We start from the raw sequence: 25,005 nt of genomic DNA on the forward strand, positions 1-25,005 counted from the left end.
CAGAAGAAAAAGGATTAAAAAGCAAAACCTGAATTGTTGCATTAATAAAATGACTTAAGAACATGCAATTGCCATCGTGCAAAATGAGTCATGCTTGTGTCTGCATGGCTTAGCTGTAGTTCCTGTGACAGGGCAGAAAAAAATGAGAAAATGAGGAATGTTCCACAGGAACCAACAGCTCTGTACAGTTGCAATGGACTGGGAAAAGGGTGACTTCAAAATAAGTAATCTTACACTTAAAGAAAGGGCACTTTGTATCACAAACTGACACAACTTGGCAATTTTCAAGATACTATCAAAATACCTTCCAATATCTCCTGTTGTGAGAATCAAGGTGTCTTTAAGCTCATTATTTCGTGACATTTTGGCATTTGTGTAGGCTTCTTTCATCCTTGAAACAAACAGCTGACACACGGGAGAACAAAAGCACATAAATGTTAGTGTTTGACACTAGTGAAACAAAACCCATAGTAAGTTAGGAACAAAACCCAAAAATAAACATGAATTCACCTCTTTTATGAATCCTTCTTCAGAGTCTAAGGATTCTAGTATGTTCTTTATACAGTTACTGAAAGCCACTCTTACATCTTTGTCTGGATCTTCCATTAGATTTAATAAAGACCCAACAAGAGTCTTCACACTGGACTCATCAGTATTAAAATCCAGGTGTTTGCAAAGATGAGGTATGTTTTCTATAAATGCTGGATTGGAGGAGGGAAGAAAAACATGCTTTTAATAGTTTTTCAAAATCTACTGAAGTGCACAAAAAAGTGAGGCAAACAAACCATAAAGCACACTTAACTTTTAACCAAAAGAATAAATACTGTGAAATCAGAGAAGAGATTTAAAATTCAGATTTTATCATGTATTACACTTTTAGATATAGCCATAGACCAAATTTAAGCCAAGGCAGCTTAAAAAGAACATCACTGGCAACATTAAATATCAGCAGTGATATCAATTGAAACACAACACTTCAATCATCAATAGAACTATTAAAAACCCAACACAGAATAAAAGGAATGGAGAAAGGTACAGATATAATGACTTAGTACCTCAGATGGAAGTGTAAAATGTTACTAAAGGTAAAGCCACATACCTAGCTTTACTGAACTGGGTGCTTTGCTCTCAAGTAGAATGAAAAAGGGCTTGAAAACACAGGCTTGCACAGAAGAGGTTTTTCCATGAGCAGAAGTCACAGTAAGGCTGCTACACAAAATATCATGAGTAACATCCTTAACAGCAGAGTCTGCTAAGGAAGGTTGTACATGGAATGGACCAGAAAGACAACAAGATAACTTCCCAACTATAGCAGCACAGGCCTCCTTGACTAGCTCAGACTCATCTCTGATTTGATTTCTGAAATGGAAACAAAAATGAAATTGTTTTAATAGGTCCTTTACCTAGAAGTTTGTTTTTCTACATTGTCTGAGTTCTCTAACTACACTGGCAGTACTATCAGGACAGCTTAAGGATCTGTCTCACTAAATCATCTCTGTCCTTTTCAGATCACCCTCACGTTCTGTTAAATGTTTGCAGCAGCACTGGGCATGGTGAGGCTGGCATGCTCTAAAGAAGAAACTGAAGACTAACACAAAAGGACAGAAGACACCAAGACATCTATAAAAAGGGCAGAGAAGCTGCAAAGATTTGAAGAGACATATGGACAAACATAAAATGGATTTTACTGACAAAAATATCTCCCTTCCCCTCCTAAATGAGGGTCTTCAGCTAGCAAAGGAACTTGCATACTGACATACTAAGTGAGCACTGTTTTATCACACAGACATCATCATGTGCACTTATCCTGTTAATATCTCATGATTTCTGAAACTAAGATCTAATGAATTTCATTTGAAATGAACATTTCTTTTTGTGCTTATGCTCCATTTATTATATGCCCATTTTTCTTCTTGCACAAAGACAGAAAAGCTGCATTAATACATACAAAAGAGCTCTGGGAATCACGCTGCAGGACTGCACAGGTTGAAGCAGGAGAGAGAATCCTTTAACACAAGTAGCCCGAATTATTTCATGGTGACTTTGTAATGCCCAGTGATAAACTGATTTTCTCCAGTCCAGATGAATGTTTTTTGGGAAGACAGTCAGAAGGAACACACAGTGTGACTGAGTTTGGGGTGCTAAAGAGAAAAAAAAGAAAGCAAAGAGTTACCTGACCTAAATTTCTAATACCATCACTCATCATAAGAAGGCAAATAAAATAATTTTACTTTAGAATAATAATCATTCCAAAGTGGAACTAGGCTTTATATACTTTAACATACTTACAGAAACTCTGTGCAGTTTTTTGACTCAAAACTAGAGGACCAAACCCCCATATAGATGGCTTAAAAGAAGAATCATCAGGATGGCTGTAAATCCAGGGCAGAGACAGCAATCCACATAAGTCATCAAGAATCTGATCACTCAGTGGAATTTTCACTAGGGGAAAGAAGCAGCAAAACAAACATTTAAAAAACATTTATAAAACATTTTATGTTCTTAATTTGTTACAAAATATTACTCTTTCTATCAACAAAGATTAGTATCACTGTTCCCCCATGTTATCATACTTTTTAGGCATGGAACCTAAAAATCTCATTCAACAGATGACAGAATGTAACACACAAGCAGCAGAATTAATATAACTTTGGTATCTCTGGATTTGTGCAAAGATTTTCAGATGGACTTCAGGGTGTCTGGTAAGCTGAACTCACAATAACATTTTAGTCTTGGTAACTGAGTCTATCCTCCATCCTAGCAGTTACTTTTAAAAAACCTGGAAGTACTCAATATTTTTGGTACCACACATGCCATGTTTGCTGAAGCTGGTCACAGGCTTTGAAATTGTTGAGTGGAAAACTGACAGCAAATTATGCTGCCTCTGTGTGCCTTTAAAAGAAAACTGCTGAAGTTTTTTCCTTTTTTATGTATTTTCACTATCCCCATGTACTCTCTTCATCAGATAAAAATCAATACAAGTACAGCCAAAGAGAAGTAAACGATGTTCATAAAGCAACGCAAATGAAGGTCTCTAAACAGAAAATAATGATTTTTTTTTTTTACTTAACCTTTTTTGTAAAAGAGTTGGAATACTAGCACAAGATTAGTAACATCAGCATTCCTAATTTACAAAATACAAGACAATCTTAAAGGGTTTCTTACCTTGAGCATATAGCAAAGCATCGAAGATTTTAACTATTCTGTCAATCACTTGTTCTAGATTAACAATCTGTGTAGCAGCCTCTAACAGGTTTCTGCAGACTTTCACTACTCTTGTGGTAAAATCAGAGGAAATCCACTTGAACTGTACATTCACCATTGAATCTGAGGAGCTTGGAGTATTCTTACACGTATCAGAGTTACATGGATGAGACACTCCATGCTCTTTACTGTTAAAGCAGAAATCACATCAATGCAACAAATGCAACAAACAATATTGAATATTAACTGCTTGTAAGCCAACTTAGTATGGAAATGGGAAATGTACTTCTTCAAAATGTAGAGACCCATCCAATATTGATCCTGACATACAGGCAAGCATTAAATTACACAAATTGTAACAAGAGTTACACAAACTGTTGGTCCCACAGTTTCCCCTTGGTACTTTTACCTGATGAAATCTGCTGGGGGAGAGCAGTGAACGATGCACAGAGCAGCCAATCGCAGAACCACAGCGATCCCTTCCACAGGCTGGACAACATCCCCTGGCAGAACTTCTTCCTCAAGGACAGATATTAAGGAGGCTGCTTTCTTAGTGATGGAATTCCACAGAGCACTCCTCAGTTTCATGTTTACAGGGCTAAGTCTGTAATTTGATCATATTAATTATTTTCCAACACACACTTTATTTCAGAAAAGATAAATAATCATAGCAAAACCAGAGCTAATCCATATTTTACATAGGATTGGGAAAATACCAAATGAAGCTTTAGCTTAAGTGTGTTTTTAGGAAGGAAAAGATTCTAACTCTGAATTTTAGTATGACTCATATCAGACTTATCTGAAAGGCTATAAACATGTAACTCTACAGTCCTTGGAAGGTCTTGGCAACCATAAAATGGCAAATGTTACACCCATCATTGAGAAAGGCAAAAAAAGAGAATCCAAGGAACTATAGGCCTGCCAGCCTAATCTCACTCCCTAGGAAGATCATGAAAAAAGTTTTCCTTGAACCCATTTCTACCTGCATAAGGGACAAGAAGGTGACTGGAAACAGCCAGCATATATTTATGACAGGCAAATCGTGCACTTGATTCCCTCCTACAAGGAGACAGGCAGCTCTGTGGAGAAAAGTGGCTGCTTCTTCACACAACTTCAACTGTCTACAAAGTTAGGCCAACAAGAACTTTGTGAAGGTCTGTATGAAATGTCCTGCAACTGGCAAAAAACCCCTGATGCAATAGAACAGACTGAGAGCTGGCTAATTAACGAGCAGCTTTGGAGAAAATGACCCAGCAGGCTTGTGGAAAAGTGGAATATTAGAGCAGTGTGACCTTGTTTTAGAGAAAGTCAACTACACCCTGGGCTGTACACAAAGAGTGAAGGCTGATCACAAGCCCACACCTGGAGCGCAGCATGCCCAAGCCAATTCTGAGTGCCCAAAGACAAGAAAAAGGTCAACTGCTGGCACAAGTCCAAGATAATCAGGGAGCACAGCACAAGCAGAGGCTGAGAGAATTTGTTTTGTTCATCTGAGCACAACTTGACTTAACTAGACCTGCTTTAAGTACATCCAGTGTAAGACCACAGCCACACACAATCCTGTCACACTATGTATGCTCTCAGCTTTGTTTTCAGTGTGAAAAAATGAAAATCATTTTCATTGAACCCATTCAAAACAGCCTCTTTAATAAAGTTTGGCTTGAAAATCACCAGTAGATTTTGATCCCTCAAAATAAAATTTAGATTTTTTTCCCCAGAAGCTCTTTCAATCTGTTAAGAAGAAACTGCCTCAAGAAGTTGTCATTATTATTCAATATGCAAATGACTATAAAAGCAGTTACTAAGTGCCATACATTAAAGGTGCAGGAGATTTCTTTGGATGTTTTGTGGGTAGGCTCAGTCGCCGTCTTTTCTCTGGAACTTCGTCACTGCTGCTGCTCCACCCATCAGTATCTGAGCTCTCCAGCTGGTTCTGCTGGATCTCCTCAAAGATTTCTTCTGTTTGTGTTTTTAATGCTGTATAAAGTGGACTCACCAGATACTGGGATGGACAAACAACAGAGGTACCATGATGTATGCTCTGCCTTAAGTTGTGGTATTATTGCTTCTGACTTAAAATATTAAATTGCAAAATATTGTGGTAAAAAAGTTCCTAAAACCTTTCATTTTAAAAAACTGAATTACAAGATGAAAGCTCTTATGAGCAACGCAGTTTCCTGTTGTGCTACCAGACAGGATGCAGCTTATTCAGCTGGTTTCCAGTTCCTGCCATAATACCTTGCTACCAAAGCCATGACACAGACACACAAAGTTTAACAAACAGGCAGGATGGAACAGAGGCACTCAGCATATCAACAACCTTGTTATGCTTCTTAACTAAAACAGGGTTTATTTAGGTTGACTGTCAGGAAGAAGTTTTTTATTAGGAGGGTGGTGACACACTGACACACGCTGTCTGGAGAGGTGGTGGATGTCCCATCCCTGGAAACGCTCAAGGTCAGGCTGGGTGGGGCTCTGAACCCTCCTCCAGTTGAAGCTTATTGCAGGGAGTTGGACTAGATGGCCTTTAAAGGTCCCTGCCAACCTAAACCATTGACTCTATTTTAATTTAAGCTTTTCTACCTGTCCCTAACAAGCATGACTAAGAGCAAATGGTTGGAAAGTAAGAGCATCTCAAACTGCTGCACATTACTTGCAAAGCTGCCCTCATATGAGTGCACTCTGGGCCTTACTTCCATCTCATATTATGATTATGGTTATGGACAGACAGTTGTGCCTGCATAGCTTATGGACAGTTTAATAATGTGAAAAACAGGAGTCCAGCTACATCCAACAGGTTTAAGAACCCTGACCTGTACGAACATGTGAAACAATTGAGAAAAAAGGAGTATCAACCTAAACATGCAACTTAAAATTACATTTCCTAGATTTTCTTCTTTGCATAGGTATAGGTTTTTGTATATGACCTATTCACACAATAAATTCAGTTTTTAAAATAAACCTACCTTTTGTTCTTCCTGAGTTCCAAGCACATTCACAAAAATTCTACATATGGTACTGATACGGGCCTTTCTTATTTGTAAGGCAGATTCATAGCCAGCTGGAACAAACTCCAGAAAATACTGCAGCATGTGGCAAAAAGCAGTTTTCAGCTTTTCACACTGAAGGCACCTAAACACATCCCCTTCAAACCATGAGCAGAGCTTCTCTAGCAGCATATTCAAGTAGACAGGTTCAATAGTTTTGTAAGAATCTGCTTCAAAAGGCAGCAATGTCCTCACCAACAGTAAGAGTGGTTCTCCAAAGAGTTCTGATTCCTCAGTATCCATTTCAAGTGTTGATTGTAGAATTGCAAAAAAGACTGAGAAGAAAACACTGGCCAGCTGTTCTGGAGGTCCTCCTAAATGAATTAACTTCACTATAAACTTCATTGCCAAAGTTTTAACTTTTGGACTGCCATATTCTAACAGGGAGCAGCCTATCCCCCAGAGAATAATATCCTGTCTTACAAAAAAGATATCTGCAGCAATATTTGTCAGAATAGACATTAATACAACTTCCAAATATTCTATATTTGGCATACCCATCAGCTGTAATGGGGCCAGTCTTAAATATCCCACTTTGTCACTCATATTGCTGGAAAATCTCTGTACAGTCACTGGCCAGACCAGCCCATCTCCCCAGAGATGCTTCTGTGCATCTCTTTCATGCAAGATAATTAAGTCTTGAAAAAGATGTAGCAAGTCTTCAGTTAGTGCTTCAAAAATGGAGCCACTCTTCATTTTAAACAGAAAAAGTAAAGAGCAGATGACATCACAAATGTTCTTGTGCAATGTGTTGCAGTTTGGAGCTGCAGCAATACGGAGAAGCCTTGTTATGATCCAGTTACTAAATTCTAGGGCAATAAAAGAGAATTTTTATTATTAAGATAAAAATTAAAATCTCCAGTTGAGGACCTCCTTAAGAGCAGATTGCTTACCACTAAATTTAAACTCCTTGAGATAAATGCTACAATTGTAGGCTCAGTAAACAGTCTTCACTGGGACATTTACTCAGCAAATCCCATTAAAAAAAGAGGAGAAGAGGGGGCAGAATATGGGGGTTGGGAATGGAGGACACACATTTTACACTGGTATTTCCAGACATTTTCCTCTGTTAAAAAAACACCCTCAAGCAATGAGTACAGGTAAAGCATATCTCATCCACACCATATAATAATGTATCTATACAATGGTAATGGATAATGTCAAAGTCTGTCCTGAGAAATTTCCATTATCACAAGTGTTAATCCATTCACAATATTCAAAGTCTATCATCATATTCACTCACAAATTTATAATGATGAACTTACATATCTGCCTTTTTCCCCTTTCTCTTCTTTTGGATGATCCCACTGTCTGCAAATTTAAATCCTCAAACTACCAAGCTTCAACATAACATTTTTAACAAACTCACCAATGCAACTGCATTTGGCTTCCTCCTGATTTCCATCCACATTTACAAACATAAGTGGGGAAGATTTCATGATATGTTGAATAAAATCAAGCAACATCACAGAACTTGGCTGTGAATCTGATTTCTTAATGAGTTCCAAGGCGACTTTAAAAAAATAAGACAATATTCAAATCAGCATAGCAATAAACCACTTCAAAAATTTTGTTCACACCTTATGAGGAATATTTTTAAAACATATATAAAAAATACTATGATATGGTATTAAACCTTTCAAATTATTTATTGTGAGTATATTTTTTAATCTATGAAGGTAATTGAGTGCATATTATAAGCCCTCTTTGTGACTCCAAACTGTATGAAGTATAAATTACTCATTAAATATCATTAATCCCAAATGCATTAGCATTCAGTTAAAATTCTATCCATCTGTGTGTTGAGTGAAGAAAAGCAAATACTTAACATTTCCCGAGGTTTACAGTCTTGCTAGAGAAACAATGTTGAGAATTGTTTCAAACCTCCAGAACAGGAAAGGTTTTAAATGGCAAATTCAGCTTACTAAAGCAGAAGGTTTAACAAAACGCCGGACATATCTGATGCTGCTCCATTGAAACAGGTATTTGAATCTTATCAGATTTATCCAGATCCCACAGGGATCCTATCCAGTGTTAATACAAGAAGGAAACTATCTGAGATTCAGACAAGATTTCAGTTCTGAGACATATGTGAAAATTAAGAATTGCAAGCTGTGTTACTCATGAACAGTGACATTCCATGGCACTCCTGCTTTTCACTGTTGGGAGCATTTGTATCCATACAACCCTGCAGCATTCACCCCTCCTTCCTTGGGGATGTGTGTGTATGGTTTATTTACATAGGGAACTTCACATCCCAATGGAAAATACTTCATCACTGGCTTTATTAAAAACTAAGTTATAACTGGTATTGTATTCAACTAAAGCTTTCTTTAGAGGTTCTTAACTTTCATTTTTGACAGGAATTACTTAAAAGTATAAAGCAGACAGTTTTAGATTATAGGAATGTAATGCTTACCAACATCTACCTCTGTAAGAATTCTGTCAATGAACTGGCACAGTATTTGTCTTGGTTTCTGCACAACTGCATTGTATTCCTCTGGACTAGCACTAAAATTAAAAAGAATGATATTTTGATGTTACCAATTTTAAAGTACAAAATAATTACTTGGAAGTCTGTCTCAACAGCTTAATGTTAAACATTGATTTTCTTCTAGAAGTCTTGAAAAATAAATCCAAATTGATTTCTTGGTGGTGTGTAGAGGTTTTGCGGGGGGGTGAGGGGGGAGGTGTAGGGAGTTCTTTTTCAATTTTCTTGTTTTAGTGACCGGCCTGTCGCTCAGCACTCAGGGCTCGTAGGGTCACAATTTCAGTACACAATTGTACCTCCATACCCGCTCGCTGCCTACTGCAGTGCAAAGCTCCAGTGCTGGTGCTGCCATTAAAACTGCAGAGCGCGGCAATTCCAGCTTACGGGGCTCTCAGGGAGCGCTCACAGCACACTCAGCCTCAGGCCGGGCCTCTGAGGCCCCCAGGCCGCTCCGGTCAGGATCTGTCAGCGCCCTCCGGGAGGGAGAGAGGGGCCAGGCCCCGGCAGGCGGCGGGAGAAGGGACCGGCTGAGGTGACGGCCTGGCCCCGCCGCAGGACACCTCGCACACCTCCTTCTCCCCTTCCCCGCCGCACACGCCGGGCGCGCCTCCCCCATTGCAGCACAGCCCCGCACACACACGCCCTGCACGGCGGCCGCCGGGCCCGTCCTACCCGGCGAGCTCCCGCAGCGCGGGGATCATGGAGGCCATGCCCAGGCCCTGCTCCGCCATGGCGCCGCTTTGAATCGGGCGGCGCGGAGCGGGGCGGGCACGGCGGGACGGCGGCCGGCACGGCCCAAATCTCCTCCCCCGGCGCTGCTCGGCTTTAACCGCTTCGTCCCTGTACACGGAGCGGCTGCTCCGGGTCGGTCCCTCATGGCTCCCGCGGACACCTCGCCGCCCCAGCGGGGCTCTGCTGCACGGACAGGTAACACCCAGCAGGGGCCGAGCGCTCCCCACCGAGCCTCGGCCGGTCCGGCAGCAGCACTGAGGGACCACCCGGCCCCAGCAGGCGCCTGGTGGAGTACGGACGGGGGCTCCAGGGGATGGGCGAAAGGAAGCGCCACAGCATTGAGAGTGGCTTGGGCGAGGAAGGGCGGTAGGGAGGAAACTTCGGTGCCAAGGGAGCGCCCGGTGCAGCTCCCTCTCCGCCCGCCGCGTCCCGGCGCAGGCGGGACGCACCTGGGAGTCAGGTGTGGGACAGCCCCGCCGAGAGCGGCCCCGAGCGGTCCGGCCCGCCCCCGGCACCGCCCCGCCCGCCCGGGCCGGCCCCGCGGCAGCAGGTGGCGGCGGGACTGGCGGGGCGCCGGCGCTGCGGGACGGGCCGCGGGCAGGTGGGCAGTGAGCGGGGCCGGGGGCCGCCGGGGCCGCCTCTCGGGTGCTGCCGTGTCCGGAGCGAGCGGGGCCGCGGCGAGAGGGAGGGAGGGAGGGCGGGCGCGTTCGGCAGGTGAGCGGGCTCGGCACTCCTCCGCACAGGTAGCGGTGCGCAGCGTGTGTAAGACTTTCTGTTCTGTTATTATTGTTACTTTCTGAGCGTATGTTGCTTTACGTTATGTTTCTTTTGCGAAACGTTTACGTGTGCTAAGTACGGAAGGCGTTGATGGGATCCCCGAAGGGACGCGGTGGGCGCTGAGCGGGAGCGTGCGGCCCCAATCGGGCAGCGAGTCCCGCGCGTTCGGGGGAATAAAGGATAAAACTGGGGGTCATGGGCAGGTGCGAACCGCAGAGAGAGTACGCGAGGGGACACTCCACCCTGAGCTTTGTTTTTGTCATTAGGAGCTCCGGCTATTTGTTTATGAACTTCGCTTAGCATTCTTTCTGGGTTGAAATAAAATCCTCTTGCAGGATAATTCTGATGCCTGTTTCCACTGTGCTAGGGCTGTGTCGCTTGCATGTAAAACAACCCACGTGTCTTTCAATTACTTGAACCATTTCAGATGAATGCTCTCGGGAACCTATTGCTAATATTTCATTCAGAGATGGTTGGTTTTGTCCTGCAAAATACATGTTTGTCATTTCAATGAAATTCTGCTGACCTTTTAAAGGCTGGTAACTTGGCAAGGACCTAAAATACTTTAAGAAACTTTATGAAACTGGGTTTGGTCTTAGTTTGTTTTTCAGCATATATTGCAATGTTTTCTACCAGCTGCCTTAATAAGATGTTAGTCCTTCTGGAGCCATTCATAGAGAAAAAGCAGGAACCATGTAGCTATATGTGGTGTGTTAAGTAGAACTTTAATGCTTAAGAAAGAACAAGTAAATCTGGGTTTTGTTATCAGTGTTGTTTTGAACACAAAATTTTCTAGACTATTTCAATTTAAATTATCTATTATTGTGAAAACAATGTTCTGAGTGTAAATTTCCAAGACTGAAATGACAGTCACACTAAGGAAGGTTTAAACTGTACTGCTTGACAGTTTGATGTAAACTCCTGTGTCATCCCTGAGAGAACAGGATACTGTTGGTATGTTAGGAAGTTCAGGAAGACTCTGTTATCCTAAAAAATAAGCTTAAGTACACTGAATCATAGGGTGATTGTTTTTGGTGATAAAACATAGGTGTGGCCCTTAAAGTGCTTAATTTTAAAAAGTGCTTTTGCATGGGAATGTTGAGTCAACAGTGAAATCATATTAGTATGGTTATTGCAGAAATACTTTCATTTGTCACAGGTAGAATGCTACATAAATTTCTTGTGCAGTTTCTGTGAGCATTTACTGAGCATGTAATTCAGGCTTTCTTTTGTTTTGTAATAAGTACTTCTAACAAATCAGGAGAGAGATCTTCTCCCCGTTTTTCAGCTGAGAATTTTACTTCCCAGTTGCAAAGCCCCATCTACTGACTTCATACCATCATATTTCCCCAGCTGCCTTGGTGTTGGAAGACTCCACATGAGAGTGCCCATAGCACTGCACTGGGCTGTGCAGATGTAAGGAGTCTCACTCACACACCCTGGTGTTTAATAGACCCTCCAGGGAAGCAGCACCCGAAACACCTGCCTTCATGTCTTGCTTTTCTTAAGCACAGGATAAGCATCTCCTTGTTTCTTTCTCATGTCATTGTGTTGCACTTTTGTCTCTTGGCCCCAAGGAGAGGAGCAGACAAGTTACCAGGCATTTGAAGAGAGTGGCTATTGCTAATGAAGATAGTGTGCCTGGAGACTTTTCTCCTCCAATGCAGCTGATTCATGTTGGTGAAAGGAATCTGAGATGAGCAGAGCCCAGCTTGCAGAACTCGGGTCAGGGGAAGAAATTCATGCAGATAGGTACAACTAAGTGTCAAATTCAGTGTATATAGCGCTACCAAGATTTCTACCAAAGCTGCTGTTACTTTTTTTATCTTTCATTTTTTTTCTGCTCTTCTCCCTACTTAAGCAGTCCTCTCACTGTATATAGTTGCATGATTCTTCCACACTCAGGCCTCTCTCTTTCTTGGCTTTCATTATTTATTTACCACATGCCTCTGCAGGACATTGTACTTATTGTAAGGCACTGAGTGACTTTGCATTGGACCAGCAGGTCTGAGAGGACATGAGCATGTTAATTGTATTTTTTTTTCCCCTGTTGTTTAATCCTGAGGCATAATTACTGTTCTGGGGGCTCATGTGCTCTGGGGATGTCTGTGAGCTGTTCCCTGAACTGCATTCAGTCTCAGCTGTCCTGCAGGCTGATGAAGGGAGTGTAAGTGCAGGTGTGTGTTCCTTGGGCAGACAGAAGGAGTGTAAGTGCAGGTGTGTGTTCCTTGGGCAGACAGGAGTGTAAGTGCAGGTGTGTGTTCCTTGGGCAGACAAAAGAAGTGTAAGTGCAGGTGTGTGTTCCTTGGGCAGACAGAAGGAGTGCATGGAAGTGCAGGTGTGTGTTCCTTGGTGCCTTCAGGAGCTGAGACCTCACAGGCTGATAGCGGTGCTGAAGGGAAATGCAGCTGAGATGGTGCCTGGGGCTCCTGTGAGCTGGACTAGGGAGCTTCACTCAGTGTCAGGATGTGCTTATGGCTCCTCATCTGCAGGAACACCAAGAGGCTGTGAGTGCTCCAAGCCACATTTCCCTGTGCAGTCATGCAGGTGCCTGACCTTTGGACACAGGGCGCTGCTCCTCTGCACTGCAAGAATGTGGATTTCAGCACTCAAGCCTTTTATCTCTGCCTCTGTTGCTTAGTCAACTGGGCTGGAATGAAGTGGCACAGATTAAAATGATGTGTCACCCTGAATGTTCGTCTGATGATTAAACAAAAGAGTAAAAATGGAAACAGTAAATGGTGGTAAGGACAACAGGTGAGCCAGAAATCTAAAAGCAGATTATGTACTTCCAACTAAGCAAAAACTAACAGGTACAAAAGGGGAAAAAGTGGAAAAAGAAAACATATAACACTAAAATCTATTTGGTTTCTAAATATAGTCCTGACATGTCCTAGTCCTGCAAGCCCTTATTCATGTTTTTCTATGAACAAGCCTACTAATATACTACTGATAATGTAAAATACAGTATCTAGAAATTTGGAGAAATGGCATATTAGATTATACATGCCTTTGGAACCTAGTTTTATTATTGGTATAGTAGCAATTACTGTTTTTTGTTTATCTGCAACTGCTACTTTTAAAAATAGTTGCCTATATTTTTTTCTTACTTGTTTCTTGCTTTCTAGTATTTCTAGAAGAGTATTATTCTTGAGGCTAGTAGATGTGGAGGAAACTCAGAGATGTATTTACTACCAGTATCAGTGTATATCATCAAGACTTTTTGAATGAGAGTTAAAATTCCTGGAATCTATTTTCCTAAAGAAAAATTTACAAGATCTAGAATTTGCTCTTTTAAAAAAACATGTAGCCACAGTGATGCTTAAACATCCCTTAGTGAAGTCTAAAACTCTGTACTAGTCATGCTAGGAGAAAATTGTGCAGTGTGCATTTAAAATTTCATTTAAACTACATTTGAAAATTCTAACTGTTGAAATTATGTAGATTCTTTTATTCTAATATTTCTTCAATGAAAATCTGAAAAACGGTACCAGCTACCATTGTTCCAGTTTTCATAGGAGGAAGTTGTTGTTTTCTGAGACTTATTAAAAGCTACAATTTTCCACCTGATTCTGTGTTCTGTACTGATAAAAACTGGAGTAGAGTTTATGCATGGGAATATTGATAAATGTTCACTTTCCCCATTGTATTGCTTACTATAAAAATCAGTGCAATGGAGGAGGGAGAAGGGGAATTCATATTCTTTGTCCTTTTTCCATCTTTTTTTGGAAAGCAAATAAATCTATATGCAGTGGAGCACTAATTATCACTTCTTTGTTCCTTGGTGAGTATTTTCCCAGTACTTAGAGCTTCTGCTGCTCTGTGAGGGTTTTGTCAGTAGAATAGACACCAGCTTAACAGCCTGCTGTATGGAAATACCTGAAGTGAAAATTATAAGCATAATCTTACATGTAAGACTTCATGTGAAGTCTCGTTGTAATGTTCCATCTTTTTATTGCAGTAATTAATTAAATAAAATACTTTTATAGCATTCATCGTGGTGTCTGAAATACTTCACATCCATGATAACTGTTTCCATAAAAGCTCCAAAAGTCACCAGGTCTACATAAACAGATTAAATAAATGTAGGACAGGACTACCAGCAAGTAACAGAATCTGATCCCAGCAAACAACTCTCCCTGAGCAAGGCTCCACTGTACTGTGGCAGAGAATAAGGAAGCAATAAATTGTAAATGTAGTTCTGGCAAAAGATACTGAACTGAGCAATTGCAATTGTCCAACCTGCAGCCTGGGTTTGAAGGCTTCTGTGGAAGGTGTTGCCTTCTTAGTTCATTTTCAGCCTGACATTCAAGGAGCAAACAGTCAAATGGTGATGGTGGTGTGATTTGTAAAGCAATATTAACAATGAGAATAGCAATTGACATTGGTCAGGTCAGTATGGATCAGGAATTCAGGTTACTGACAGAACCCATTCTGCATTACTGCTCTCTTTATTAAGGTTTTTAATCATTGGTGTTGCTAAATCTTTCAAAAAGGGCTTGAAACAGAAACAGTAGAGATGGTTTCTCTATTGTCTGATGTATAATATTTGTGATAAAATACACTAATTACATTATTTCAGCTTTGATTGATCTGATCAAATGCAGGGAATGCTAAGTGTTAGCCATGGCCTTATTATTTACATGGTTATTTTGCTACTTCAAAATGTAACCTGCTGAACACCTAGGTTTTTATGTGGAGGTGTGTACTTGGTTACTGCTCTTACATACAGGTGTCCAAGGAGAATAAAGGTACTGCATCACAATAGCTCATCAGAGAGACTGGTACTGCTAAGCCTCAGAAATAAATTATGCATAAAGCAAAATGTGTGCTTCTCCATGCATGCTTTTGGTGGGAAAAGGATTATCAACCCACTTTCAGGGCTCTCTTGGCAGATGTTTCCTAAATAATAATAGTCACTAGAGAGAAAAAAAAAGCTGGATCTACTATTTCCCACTTTTGTTCAATTAGCGTATTCATCCTTTCATCTTGTTAATAATCAGTGCTTGAAATAGACTGATTAAAAACACTGACATGCAGAAAAGCTGAAATACTGTGTCATATCTTCTCAGCAAGATTATATTTATTTGAATGCAATTTCAAGAGTTTGATTCTGTTGAAGATTCAGGACCCACTTGTTTCTTTCAAACCAGGTGTTCTGATAGCTTTTCTTTTCCAGAATTTTATAGTTTGGAATGTTTTTGTCTTGCTGATTTATCAAGCTCTCCTTCTAACTCCACATCTCCTCCCATTGTGTTTGTACATGCCCCGCTGCTTCTCTTTGCACTAATTTATCACCTTATAACAAAGAGAAATGAAATTCTTTCTTTCATAGCCTAAAGGTAAGGCAGTGTAAAGTAGTATGAAGTTACAATTTTCCATTGGGCTGATTATTTTACTCTCGTCCTTCCAAGCTTGATTCATAGAATCAAGATATTTTTAATTGAAGCTAGTGAGGATTTCCTCCTCCCTTTTCAGGCAATATGATGTATTCAGTGTGAAATAACTGAATATAAAGATATATTTCATTTTACTTATCATCACTCTTATCAGCCACTTAATTGTGGCTGTGTATTTAATTGTATGGGGCAGAATATTCTTCACATCCCAAATTACAAAGTATTAGAAGCACATAAATTTAGATTTTTATCAAAAATTTCTTTTTTTAAAAAAGAGAGTTAGTTATCATTTAAATAATACCAAAAATTTACTCTTATTTAGAAGAGTTAGTTGTCACTTGCTTGATGTTGCATATAGGAGGTAACTGCTTCACTAGTGCAAGCCCTATTGGACAAATTCTTCTAAAAGCTGGTATCTTGTTCATCTTAATTATTGACACGCCTATATCTTTGATTTCTCAAAAGAGATTCCATTATTCTGCTATTGCCAGAGATTTAAAAAGTAATTAAAACCAATGTGTGCACTCCTTAAAATTTCCAGAATCTTTCACCATTTTGCTTGAAACTCAAACCTGAGATTGGCCTCTGTATTACCATGAGCAAGGTGTTTTGGTCAGCTCCTACCAAAGCTGCTCCCAAGAGAAGCTTGGCAGCAGCACAGGACTTGTTTTTTGTCATGCCAGAGCAAATCCCCACTTCTGGCACTCGTGTTGTGTTTGTTTTCATAAGGTGCTTGTACCCTGACATGGCAGCCCTTGTGCTGTGTGAAGACAGCTACTGGGTCAGGCACCCTGGGCTTGTTAGTGAGCTTCTGTCTGATAGACTGACTGCCTTGGGGAAAGTAGAAATTAGCTATAATAATGGAACACATATTTTGGTTGCATTCCAAAATTTCTTTGTGCTTTCCCTCTTGAATTTTTTTTGTGTGGTAAATCTGTGGAACAGACCCTTCTGCCATATAGTTTATTCTTTAAGCTGCCATTCTGCATTTTCCTAAGTAAATGAAGATGGAGGCATTTAAACTCAATGGGATTATTCGATATCAGCTCTCCCCAAGGAAATCAGCATATGTTGGATGAGTGATTGACCAGAGTCAGTGTGCCACCTAAGAAGTGCTTCATTAAAATGTCACGAGTTGTGCTGCTTCCCACTGGACTCCTCACCCAGCAGGAGACAGAGCAGCAATAGGGGAAAGCTTGGGTGGGTAAGCATGGTACTGACTTGCTGAGTGACAGTAACAGCACAATGACTATTTCTGTGTCATGTTTAGATACTTAAAAACAGGGATTTAAATATAGGGTCGTGTTTAATGTTCGAGAGCATTAATTTTGGAGACTTAGAAATATGAGTTATTTTTCATAAATTGCCATCATGTAAAGTGACAGTAAACAATGTGACAGAGTTACTGAGGTTTTATGAAGGTCAGCAGGAGTAGGATGATTCCTTTGGTGTAGATTTGTAGCTAATTTAAAATCCAAGCCATATCCGTTAAAGTATTATGTGAAATAAAATGCGTATTTTGTATGATCTCCTCCGAAGACGTTTTGTCCTTGTGAAAGAGCTGATTTAACAACAAACTGATTTATCTGTTGATCCCAGTTGATCATCTTATCATCAAAGAGTCACTTTTTAGCTCTGGATTTCGTTTGCCAAATGTTGAAAATCTGCTCTCAAAGCCTGAGCAAGTGTTATGACTGCAGAGTGGTGTAAGAAATCTAACATTTTCCCTTGAAAGTGTCAGTTTGGAAAGGCTCTGGTCTGTAATCTGGTAGTTTGGAATCTCACTGCAGGCTGTGAGTAAACAATTGTCGCTTAATGTGGGACATCTAAAAATGGCTAACACAAAACAAATGTGAATACACACAAATAATTATATTTAAGAATACTCAGTGTTTCAGCAAAGAGGCTCATTACAAAGGTGATCCAGCTTACAGTATTTTCTGTGTTGTAGGTATTGTTCCTTTTAGCAAGTACATACTAGATAACTGTATAGATACAATTATATTGTACTTTACCTTATGGGACTTCAGGTAATTAATTTTAAAGCAACAAATAATTTTTTAACTATTATTTTTTGTTTTGTAAAGGTTTTTATAACCTAACATTGATTGGTAAGATGATTTTTTTCATTATACTTATAAAAAGGAAACAAAACCTCTAATTAACAAAAATCATGAATGCTTTTATGCATTGTTTTCCAACAGATTAATAAAATGTTACATTTTCATTGTTTTAGTAGAAATGCCTGGATATATCTTTTGTTTAAACTTTTTTTTAAACAAACTCATTACTTTGTTGCATAATTGCAATGTATGGTTTAATGCTTAGGGATGTCTGCTCCTGTTGCAAGCTCAAACTATCAAAAAAGATAAATTGTTGTAACCCAAGATTTTGATAGGTTTATTGTTTTTAATTTTGATTTCTGATATTTGCAGAAAAGATGGCAAAGTTTTCACCAAAGCATCAGAAGTAGTTTTCATTAAAGAATATAAAGTTATCTCCTAATCATAGGAATCCTAAGGCTGAGATTTTGAATAATTTAGTTACAAAATAATGTGCTCAGGAATTTTGTTCTTTTTCATCTACAAAACACGATTAAAAATGACAGTTGGCAACGACAACTGTAGATGTTTTATTCTGGCCTAATTATTAAGAACTACAGCACCAGCAAATGAGCTTCCTGTGTGCCCCAGATAGTCTTCTAGTTTAGAAGGTATGAACAATACTCTATTTAGCTTTAGTTACTCAGGTTTACTAATGTGCTTCTTTTATCCTCAGCACTTGGGCAAACATAGCTCCTTAAAGCCATGAGCTGGCAAACAGGTAGCACTGGGGCATCCGTGGTTCTGCACATTGAAATTCTGCCAGTTGCTTTGGCCATGTGTTGTGGAGGACCCTCCTTTTCCCTCTAGCTGCACCAATGAAAAAAGAAACCCAAAAATAACCTATGAATTTTCCATGACAGAAAATCCTGGCTTGCTTGCAGTATAGTAGCTGATCAGTCTAATCTAATAATCTTTTGAACCATGTGGAGCTGAAGGAGGCATTAGTGGGTGTCAGAAGGCCATACTGCCATCTGACAATTCATGAAAACTGGGAAATATTGTGGCACCACACATCTATTCAGTACTACCTGCAATTAGCCAGAGTGTGGAGAATATGTGGCTGTAAATTCAACTGCTAAGGGCAGAATGAATGCATTTCTATTGTTACTCTTAATGATATTCATGTGATTAACTTCTGGGGTGACCTTAAAACTAAGTTCATTAGTCAGAGTTAGCCTGTGTCTCTGTTGGAGTTTTACTATTTGTAGCAAGCTGAGGTTTCCTACTTCAGCTACCAAGGAGCAGGCACAGGGCAGGATAAAGGCAGTTTTGTGGAGTGTTTCAGTTTGCTGTTCACCACCTCCCTCCTCTTCTGCCTCTCAGGCTGTTTGTTCATTGCTCATAGTTCTGCTCTTCCAGTTACCTCATAACTAAATGTTATCTTCATGCTCAGAGAAGAGAAAAATGGTTCATAATGTTCTAGCTGGCTTAAGAAAAAGATCCTTTTATGAAGTTATGAGTGCCATAGAAGGCTAAAGCCTATTCCTCAGCAAAAATAGGGAATACAATATGTCTTGCCTCCAGAGTGGCACCGAACCTGGAAGAAACAGAGGCTTGGGACAAACACTGACAGCCTTGCAAAAGATCAGTGACATTGTAACACATTAAACAGGCGAAGGTGAGTACACTTTGATTGGAGTAGACAGAATGAAAAATCCAGCAAAGTCTCAAAAACTGTGAAGCTCATAACTTAGCTGTAATTTGGCACAGTTTGTGGAGTTAAGAAAATACATGAGAATGTGTTTAATTCTAAAACAAATTTCAAGTCTTTCCAGTTACTGCAAAGCAGGGCTTAAAAAGTTAATCTGATAATAATGTGAAGTATTTGAAAATTGAAGACAGGTGTTATTCCATATTTCATGTGGGTTTTAGTTGCTTAGGGTCTAATGTGTAGGGGTTTTTTCGAAAAGTTATTTTTGTAATCCCGACTGTTGCTTCTCATTAGCTTTTCTGTTTAGTAATTAACTAGCAGTGCTATAGTTTATTAAGGAAGTGTATTATTAAAAGAATAATTAAAGCATAAACTTCGACCTATGAACCTTATTTGAGAGGACTGGGATACCCAAAAAGCCCTACTGTCAAATGAGGGTTCTGTCAACACATGAGCTCTGAGTATGAGGTTTTTATTGATCCAGCTATTTCAATAAGAATTTCAGGATGTTTTCCAACTGAAATGTCCTTTAAAAATAATGCAGCTTATATTTGTCATGGTAGTTGCATGCTAACAAAAGCTGCATGTACCTAAACCTAGGCAGAGAAAGAAAGAGATTAAGTATCATTTGTTGGTGTGTCTTTTAACTCTCTCTTTTGGTGTTGTAAACTTGATATGTAATGTCAGCCTAGGCACAAAAGAGTGACTTGAGGATGGAGTTCCTGAATGAACTTGCTTTTAGTAGTGTAGCCTTTCCATTTATATTTTAGTGTAGTTTGCTCTGATGGAATGTCATAGAGGCACCAGGTTTGGACTTAAAAAATAATTATGTTCTTCAGAGCAGTTACTGGTAATCAAAGAGGTTTTATGAGTAAACTCATAAAATTTTCTCTATGTATTGGTGCTCTTTCCTTCTAACATGTATTTGCATGCTGAAACTGCTGTGATGCTTTGACCTTTGTAGGAATTAGTTTTGCCCCTTTGTAGGAATTAGTTTTGCCACAATTCCTTTGTTTGGCTGCTGTAGTTTTGGTTCAGCCTGTATTTTTTCCTTGCTTTTGGTCTCAGCATCTGAGGTAGAAGCTTCCAGTGTTAATTGGAAAGCCTGATCCTTGCCACCTGTGGCCCTCCAGAGAGAGGGCATTTTCCTGGTCACTGTGGATGCATGCAGAAGTGATGCACGAGCAAAGATACAAAGATATGGGGACGAGGTTTGTGAGGCAAGGGAAGCCTTTGGAACAGGAGGAGTGGGAAAGGTGCTTGATAGGAGCTTGAACAAGTTCCCCAGGAAGGAGGGTCTAGCACTTTTGTGAGGGAAGCCAAATGATGAGTCAGCATGGGACATAGGTTTCAGTATAATAAACTGATACTTGGAGAGTAACAAATTGGAGAAGTTAAATTATATTGATGGTGAGAAGAGATAAGAATTTGTCAGATAAATGGACCAATACATTATATTGATTGAATTTTCTATTCAAGGCTCAGTCAAATGCGTCTTGGACCATTGTAAACATTTTGCTGTTTACACAGGTAAAGAAGTTTCTTGTACCAATCCAACTTAATTCTGTTACTTCCTTGCTAATTAATTTTATTGTATTTCTGAAGTCATGAATTGTTTAAATACATTGCCATGTGTGAAATGGAAAAGCAGGAGTTTTGCTTTCAGAACGATGCCTTTAAATGTGTAATTCAAAACTCCAACTTCAGATTCTTGGATAAAAAGATGAGGTGGTGAGGTTGCTTCACTTTTGTTAGCATTATTTTTTGGGTTATAGTGGGCAGTTTAAGTAGTGTTCTTGAGCTAAGAAAAACCTGTTAATGACTAACAAAAATGACGTTTTTAATTGAAAATACAGGTGACTTTAATGACAAATAGAAGTAGGCTATATATAGTTATATATCAGAAACACAGAGATGAAAATGGATCTCTCAAGCATAAGCCACACAGCAGAAATGGGCAGCAAGGTTTATACCAGGACTTGTGAATTTCCTTTGTAAGGACTAGTTTTAACTGCGTCAGTAAAAGGTAAAAAATATTCTAGACTCTGGACAATAAGGTAGGAGCAAAGCAACAGTAAAATGATTACATTAGGAAGGTTAGAACCACACCCACAAAGGTCACATGTACTACAAACCTAGTGGTTTCTACAAATGTCCATTTTCCAATAGGCTTCAGGAGACACTTGTTAGAGGATTTGCTCGACAAATGGAAGGTCTGCTGAGTGATCTTGAGTCCTCCAAGAGAATTCTCTAGTCCCACTTCTCACACTGTTTTTGCCCGTTGTTTCCTGTCCTTGTGTTGCAACTGTGTGTTATTAACAGCATGTAGATACTGTTGCTGGATGCAATACTTCCTTATTGGAAAATCAAAGTATTATTATGTCTATGACATTCTGCTTTATGAACTATGAAACTGAGACATTGAGTGTGTACACTAGCACTTGTATTTCCATGGCAGCACCAAACAAGAACTGCTTCTGTCTCTCTCTTTCAATGCAATTGAAATCTCTTGGAAGGAGATTTCAATTGCATTACACTTATTTGTTTCCAAAGTTTTTCATTACTTTATTTGTGAGATGATTATTAGAGATTCTGAAAATCCGTACAGTTGAAGCTGTTGGAATGCAATTGAGCAGGATGTCCTCTATGCCACAGTAACTAATCTCCTTTAGGCCAGCTGTGAGGCTTGATAGGATGTTCCAGAGCTGAACTGCTTTAGGTTGGTGGCACACCTTCTGATGTCATCCAGGCATTCAAACTTGTGTTCCCAAGCTGTTTGCCTTCCAAGTGAGAGGCTCAAACTTCTTGGAACCAACCTAACCAGACCATCCTTTTCTACTGTAGAATGCAGTAACTCAGTTCCTGTTTATTCTATTTCATAAGCTGCTTTTATTCACAATGGATTCTGAAAACACTTTTTAGTGGAAACGGTCATATTGGTGGATAGTCGGTATGTTTATGTCAAAAATTAAGTTCTTATCCCTTTTGTGTTCCTTTTATTGACTAAATATTTGTGTTGTTGTGAATGAAAACCATGAAAGACACTGAGATAGCATAAAAGGTAATTAAGATTTATGGTAAGAGTGTATTCAGGCTCTTCCTACACTTCCATTTTCCTTATGTCAGTACTTCTCCTGACATAATTTGGATACCAGCTACATGCTGTTATTGAACTTTCACCAAGCTAAAGGCTGTCCATAATAAAAGTGAGAGCAAGTGCCACTTTAGCGGATTCACTGTATCAGACTTTTACTTTGGCTTGGATTTTTTTGAATCCAACCATGTTACAAAAAATCCGTGGGAAACTTTGTTTTTGTCCCTTAATTTGCTGCTGTATTATGGCACAGGTTTATTATTTTGTATTGTATACTTTGATTCTGTACTCCATAATTTATTGGAAAGGTAATATATTTAAATTACATAAAAGATGAAGATTGTTAAGATACTGAATCTTGACATTTTCATCACAGAAAACAAATCTTATCTCAAAAGTAGAATGATTTTCCTTCAGATTAGGGGGTGCATTGTTTTTGTAGACAGTCTGATCTTGTGTTCTAAAAAACAGAAGTGTTATCAAGAGATGTGTAAGAAAAATCTTGTTTCTGTTTTTTCTAATACTGATTTTCCTGGTGTTCTCAAGTCCTAAAGAAAAGCTGGTTGTTGCATGGAAGCAGCTTTGTTTATGTATTTGCCTAGAAATGGTTTGCTATCAGGTAGGGAGCCTTGGACACACTGTATTACAGAAATAAAAAAATTAACTCCTTTGCTGTTCTGTTACTTGCTGAAGAATGTAGTAACTTGTGTGCACAGCTCTTCAGGGCTGGTGTTATTGACTTGTGTCACCTCAGTGTCCCTCTCTCTCTCAGTTTCACAGAGAATGTCATATTTCAGATTTGCCCTTGATGATAATACTCACAGCTCTGTGCTGGAAGCAGGTGAAACTTGAAGAAATGTTTAAAAAATAACTTATTAACCAAAGCAGAATGGGTCACATGTGATCTGAGATAATCCATTTGGTCAAATTCAGCCCAAAATGTTGGTGTAGCTAGACTGTAAAGAGGTTAGGTTGGCAGGACATTTCATGAAAGTTTTTTGCATGAACTCAGTGTGCAACAGCCCTTTTTCAAAATTACTTGCCTGTGAGTGGTATAGGCATAGGTAAGGTTTCTGTTGCTATATTTTATTTGGAGTTCTGAATGCAACAACACAAAGCACAGGCAGTTTGAGATCCTCCTGAATGATGCATGCAAAGGAAACTGCATGAAACTGATACTGTTGATAAATTTGCATGGCTAGTCTGTACACCCAGCAGCCAAATGAGGCTGGAGGCATTTTGTTTGGATGAAAAGGTATCTTACTGAAGTGAGCTTTTATCTCCTTATCAGAGAGTTGCTCTTAATCCTGACCTGAGCCTCATGAAATTGTTCTGTACTTACACCCCAGTAAGTGAACTCAGAACAGGCCCATGACCAGTCTAATAATCAAATATCTCAGCTTGTTTTACTTCTTATTCATCCAGGTTTATCTTAAAGGCATAGAGGAAATGTTGATTCTGTTACTGACCATAGTTACTGTACTGTTGAATAAATTCCCATGGAGTGAGTAATTAATTTCAGTGTACATCTAGTCCTCCTTTCATGACATACATGTTTTGTAGACACAAAATTTATCACTGTGGCTGGTTTGATAGCCTTATTTTAGCAAAGGTCAGTGAAGTTAAAAATACTATTTTTCCCTCTTAAATTGCACCTTGTTCACAGTGTAATGTCATTCCTAAAAGACTGAGGAAAATTCCATTGATTATTGGTTTATATGTTGAATATTGGTTTATATATTTCTTCATTGTTATCCTCTAACTTCTAGTTATTAAATACTTTTGATCCTCATAAATATATCCAGTCATGTTTATAAGCTAGGCTGAGAAATATAATTTCTGAATGTTCCAGGTTGTGAAGCTTCAGACTGACTGTATCATATTGGAAGAACTTTGCTCTTCATACTCCTCTGCTAATAACTGTAACTGATACCATAATTGTACCCATCTCTTCTTTCAAAAATTACCCGTGTGCTTGCAATACCTTATATATATATATACATACATATATATGCATGTATATATATATATTGTATCTAAATATATGTGTATATAGCTAATTACTTTGACCTTTTGGTGCTCTCTTTGCTGCATTTAGAGTGGATCTCTTTTTTTATCTTTTTTCTTTATGAAGCCAGTGCTCATCAGTCTACAGGTGTGCTAGATTAGTTCTTTCTGAACCAATTAGAGAGCTGGCCACACCTGAGATACTGAGTCCAGTTTTGATTTCTGCTGCAAAGAAAGATGTGGACAGGCTGAAGAGGGTCCAGAGAAGGGCCACAAAGATGATCAGAGGGTTGGAAGCTGCCATAGAAGGAAAGACTGAGAGAACTGGGTTCGTTCAGCCTTGAGAAAAGAAGATCTTGTTCAGCCTTGGGAAAAGAAGGTTTAGGAGAGACCTTATCACCATGTTGCAATATTTAAAGGTGGTTACTCCCTTTTAAAAGAAGTCACATGGAAAAGAGGAGGGGTAGTATCTCCAGGTTGCTCCTGGGGACACTCAAT

The 25,005-nt window shown here is 39.4% G+C and overlaps 2 protein-coding genes across 3 annotated transcripts in view; one reads left to right on the forward strand and one right to left on the reverse strand.

Moving 5' to 3' along the window:
- Positions 1 to 9,473, reverse strand: part of ATR (ATR serine/threonine kinase) — a 38,878-nt gene extending 29,405 nt beyond the window's left edge. Inside the window, exons 1-12 of one of the 2 annotated variants that reach the window (XM_058812058.1) lie at positions 9,415 to 9,473; positions 8,671 to 8,762; positions 7,621 to 7,764; positions 6,171 to 7,060; positions 5,019 to 5,206; positions 3,639 to 3,802; positions 3,166 to 3,378; positions 2,290 to 2,442; positions 1,949 to 2,141; positions 1,100 to 1,359; positions 511 to 701; positions 305 to 405 (exon numbers count right to left, since the gene is read on the reverse strand). In XM_058812058.1, the coding sequence (XP_058668041.1) occupies positions 305 to 405; positions 511 to 701; positions 1,100 to 1,359; positions 1,949 to 2,141; positions 2,290 to 2,442; positions 3,166 to 3,378; positions 3,639 to 3,802; positions 5,019 to 5,206; positions 6,171 to 7,060; positions 7,621 to 7,764; positions 8,671 to 8,762; positions 9,415 to 9,473 (2,648 nt within the window). The remainder of the gene's footprint in view (positions 1 to 304; positions 406 to 510; positions 702 to 1,099; positions 1,360 to 1,948; positions 2,142 to 2,289; positions 2,443 to 3,165; positions 3,379 to 3,638; positions 3,803 to 5,018; positions 5,207 to 6,170; positions 7,061 to 7,620; positions 7,765 to 8,670; positions 8,763 to 9,414) is intronic. The other variant, XM_058812060.1, reaches the window with a different exon arrangement.
- Positions 9,474 to 9,584: 111 nt separating this feature from the next.
- PLS1 (plastin 1) overlaps positions 9,585 to 25,005 on the forward strand; it is a 41,486-nt gene continuing 26,065 nt past the window's right edge. The window contains exon 1 of the mRNA XM_058812183.1: positions 9,585 to 9,669. The gene's annotated coding sequence lies outside the window, so the exon portion shown is untranslated. The remainder of the gene's footprint in view (positions 9,670 to 25,005) is intronic.

Source organism: Ammospiza caudacuta, chromosome 11 (assembly GCF_027887145.1).
Source record: "Ammospiza caudacuta isolate bAmmCau1 chromosome 11, bAmmCau1.pri, whole genome shotgun sequence".
Lineage (NCBI taxonomy): Eukaryota > Metazoa > Chordata > Aves > Passeriformes > Passerellidae > Ammospiza > Ammospiza caudacuta.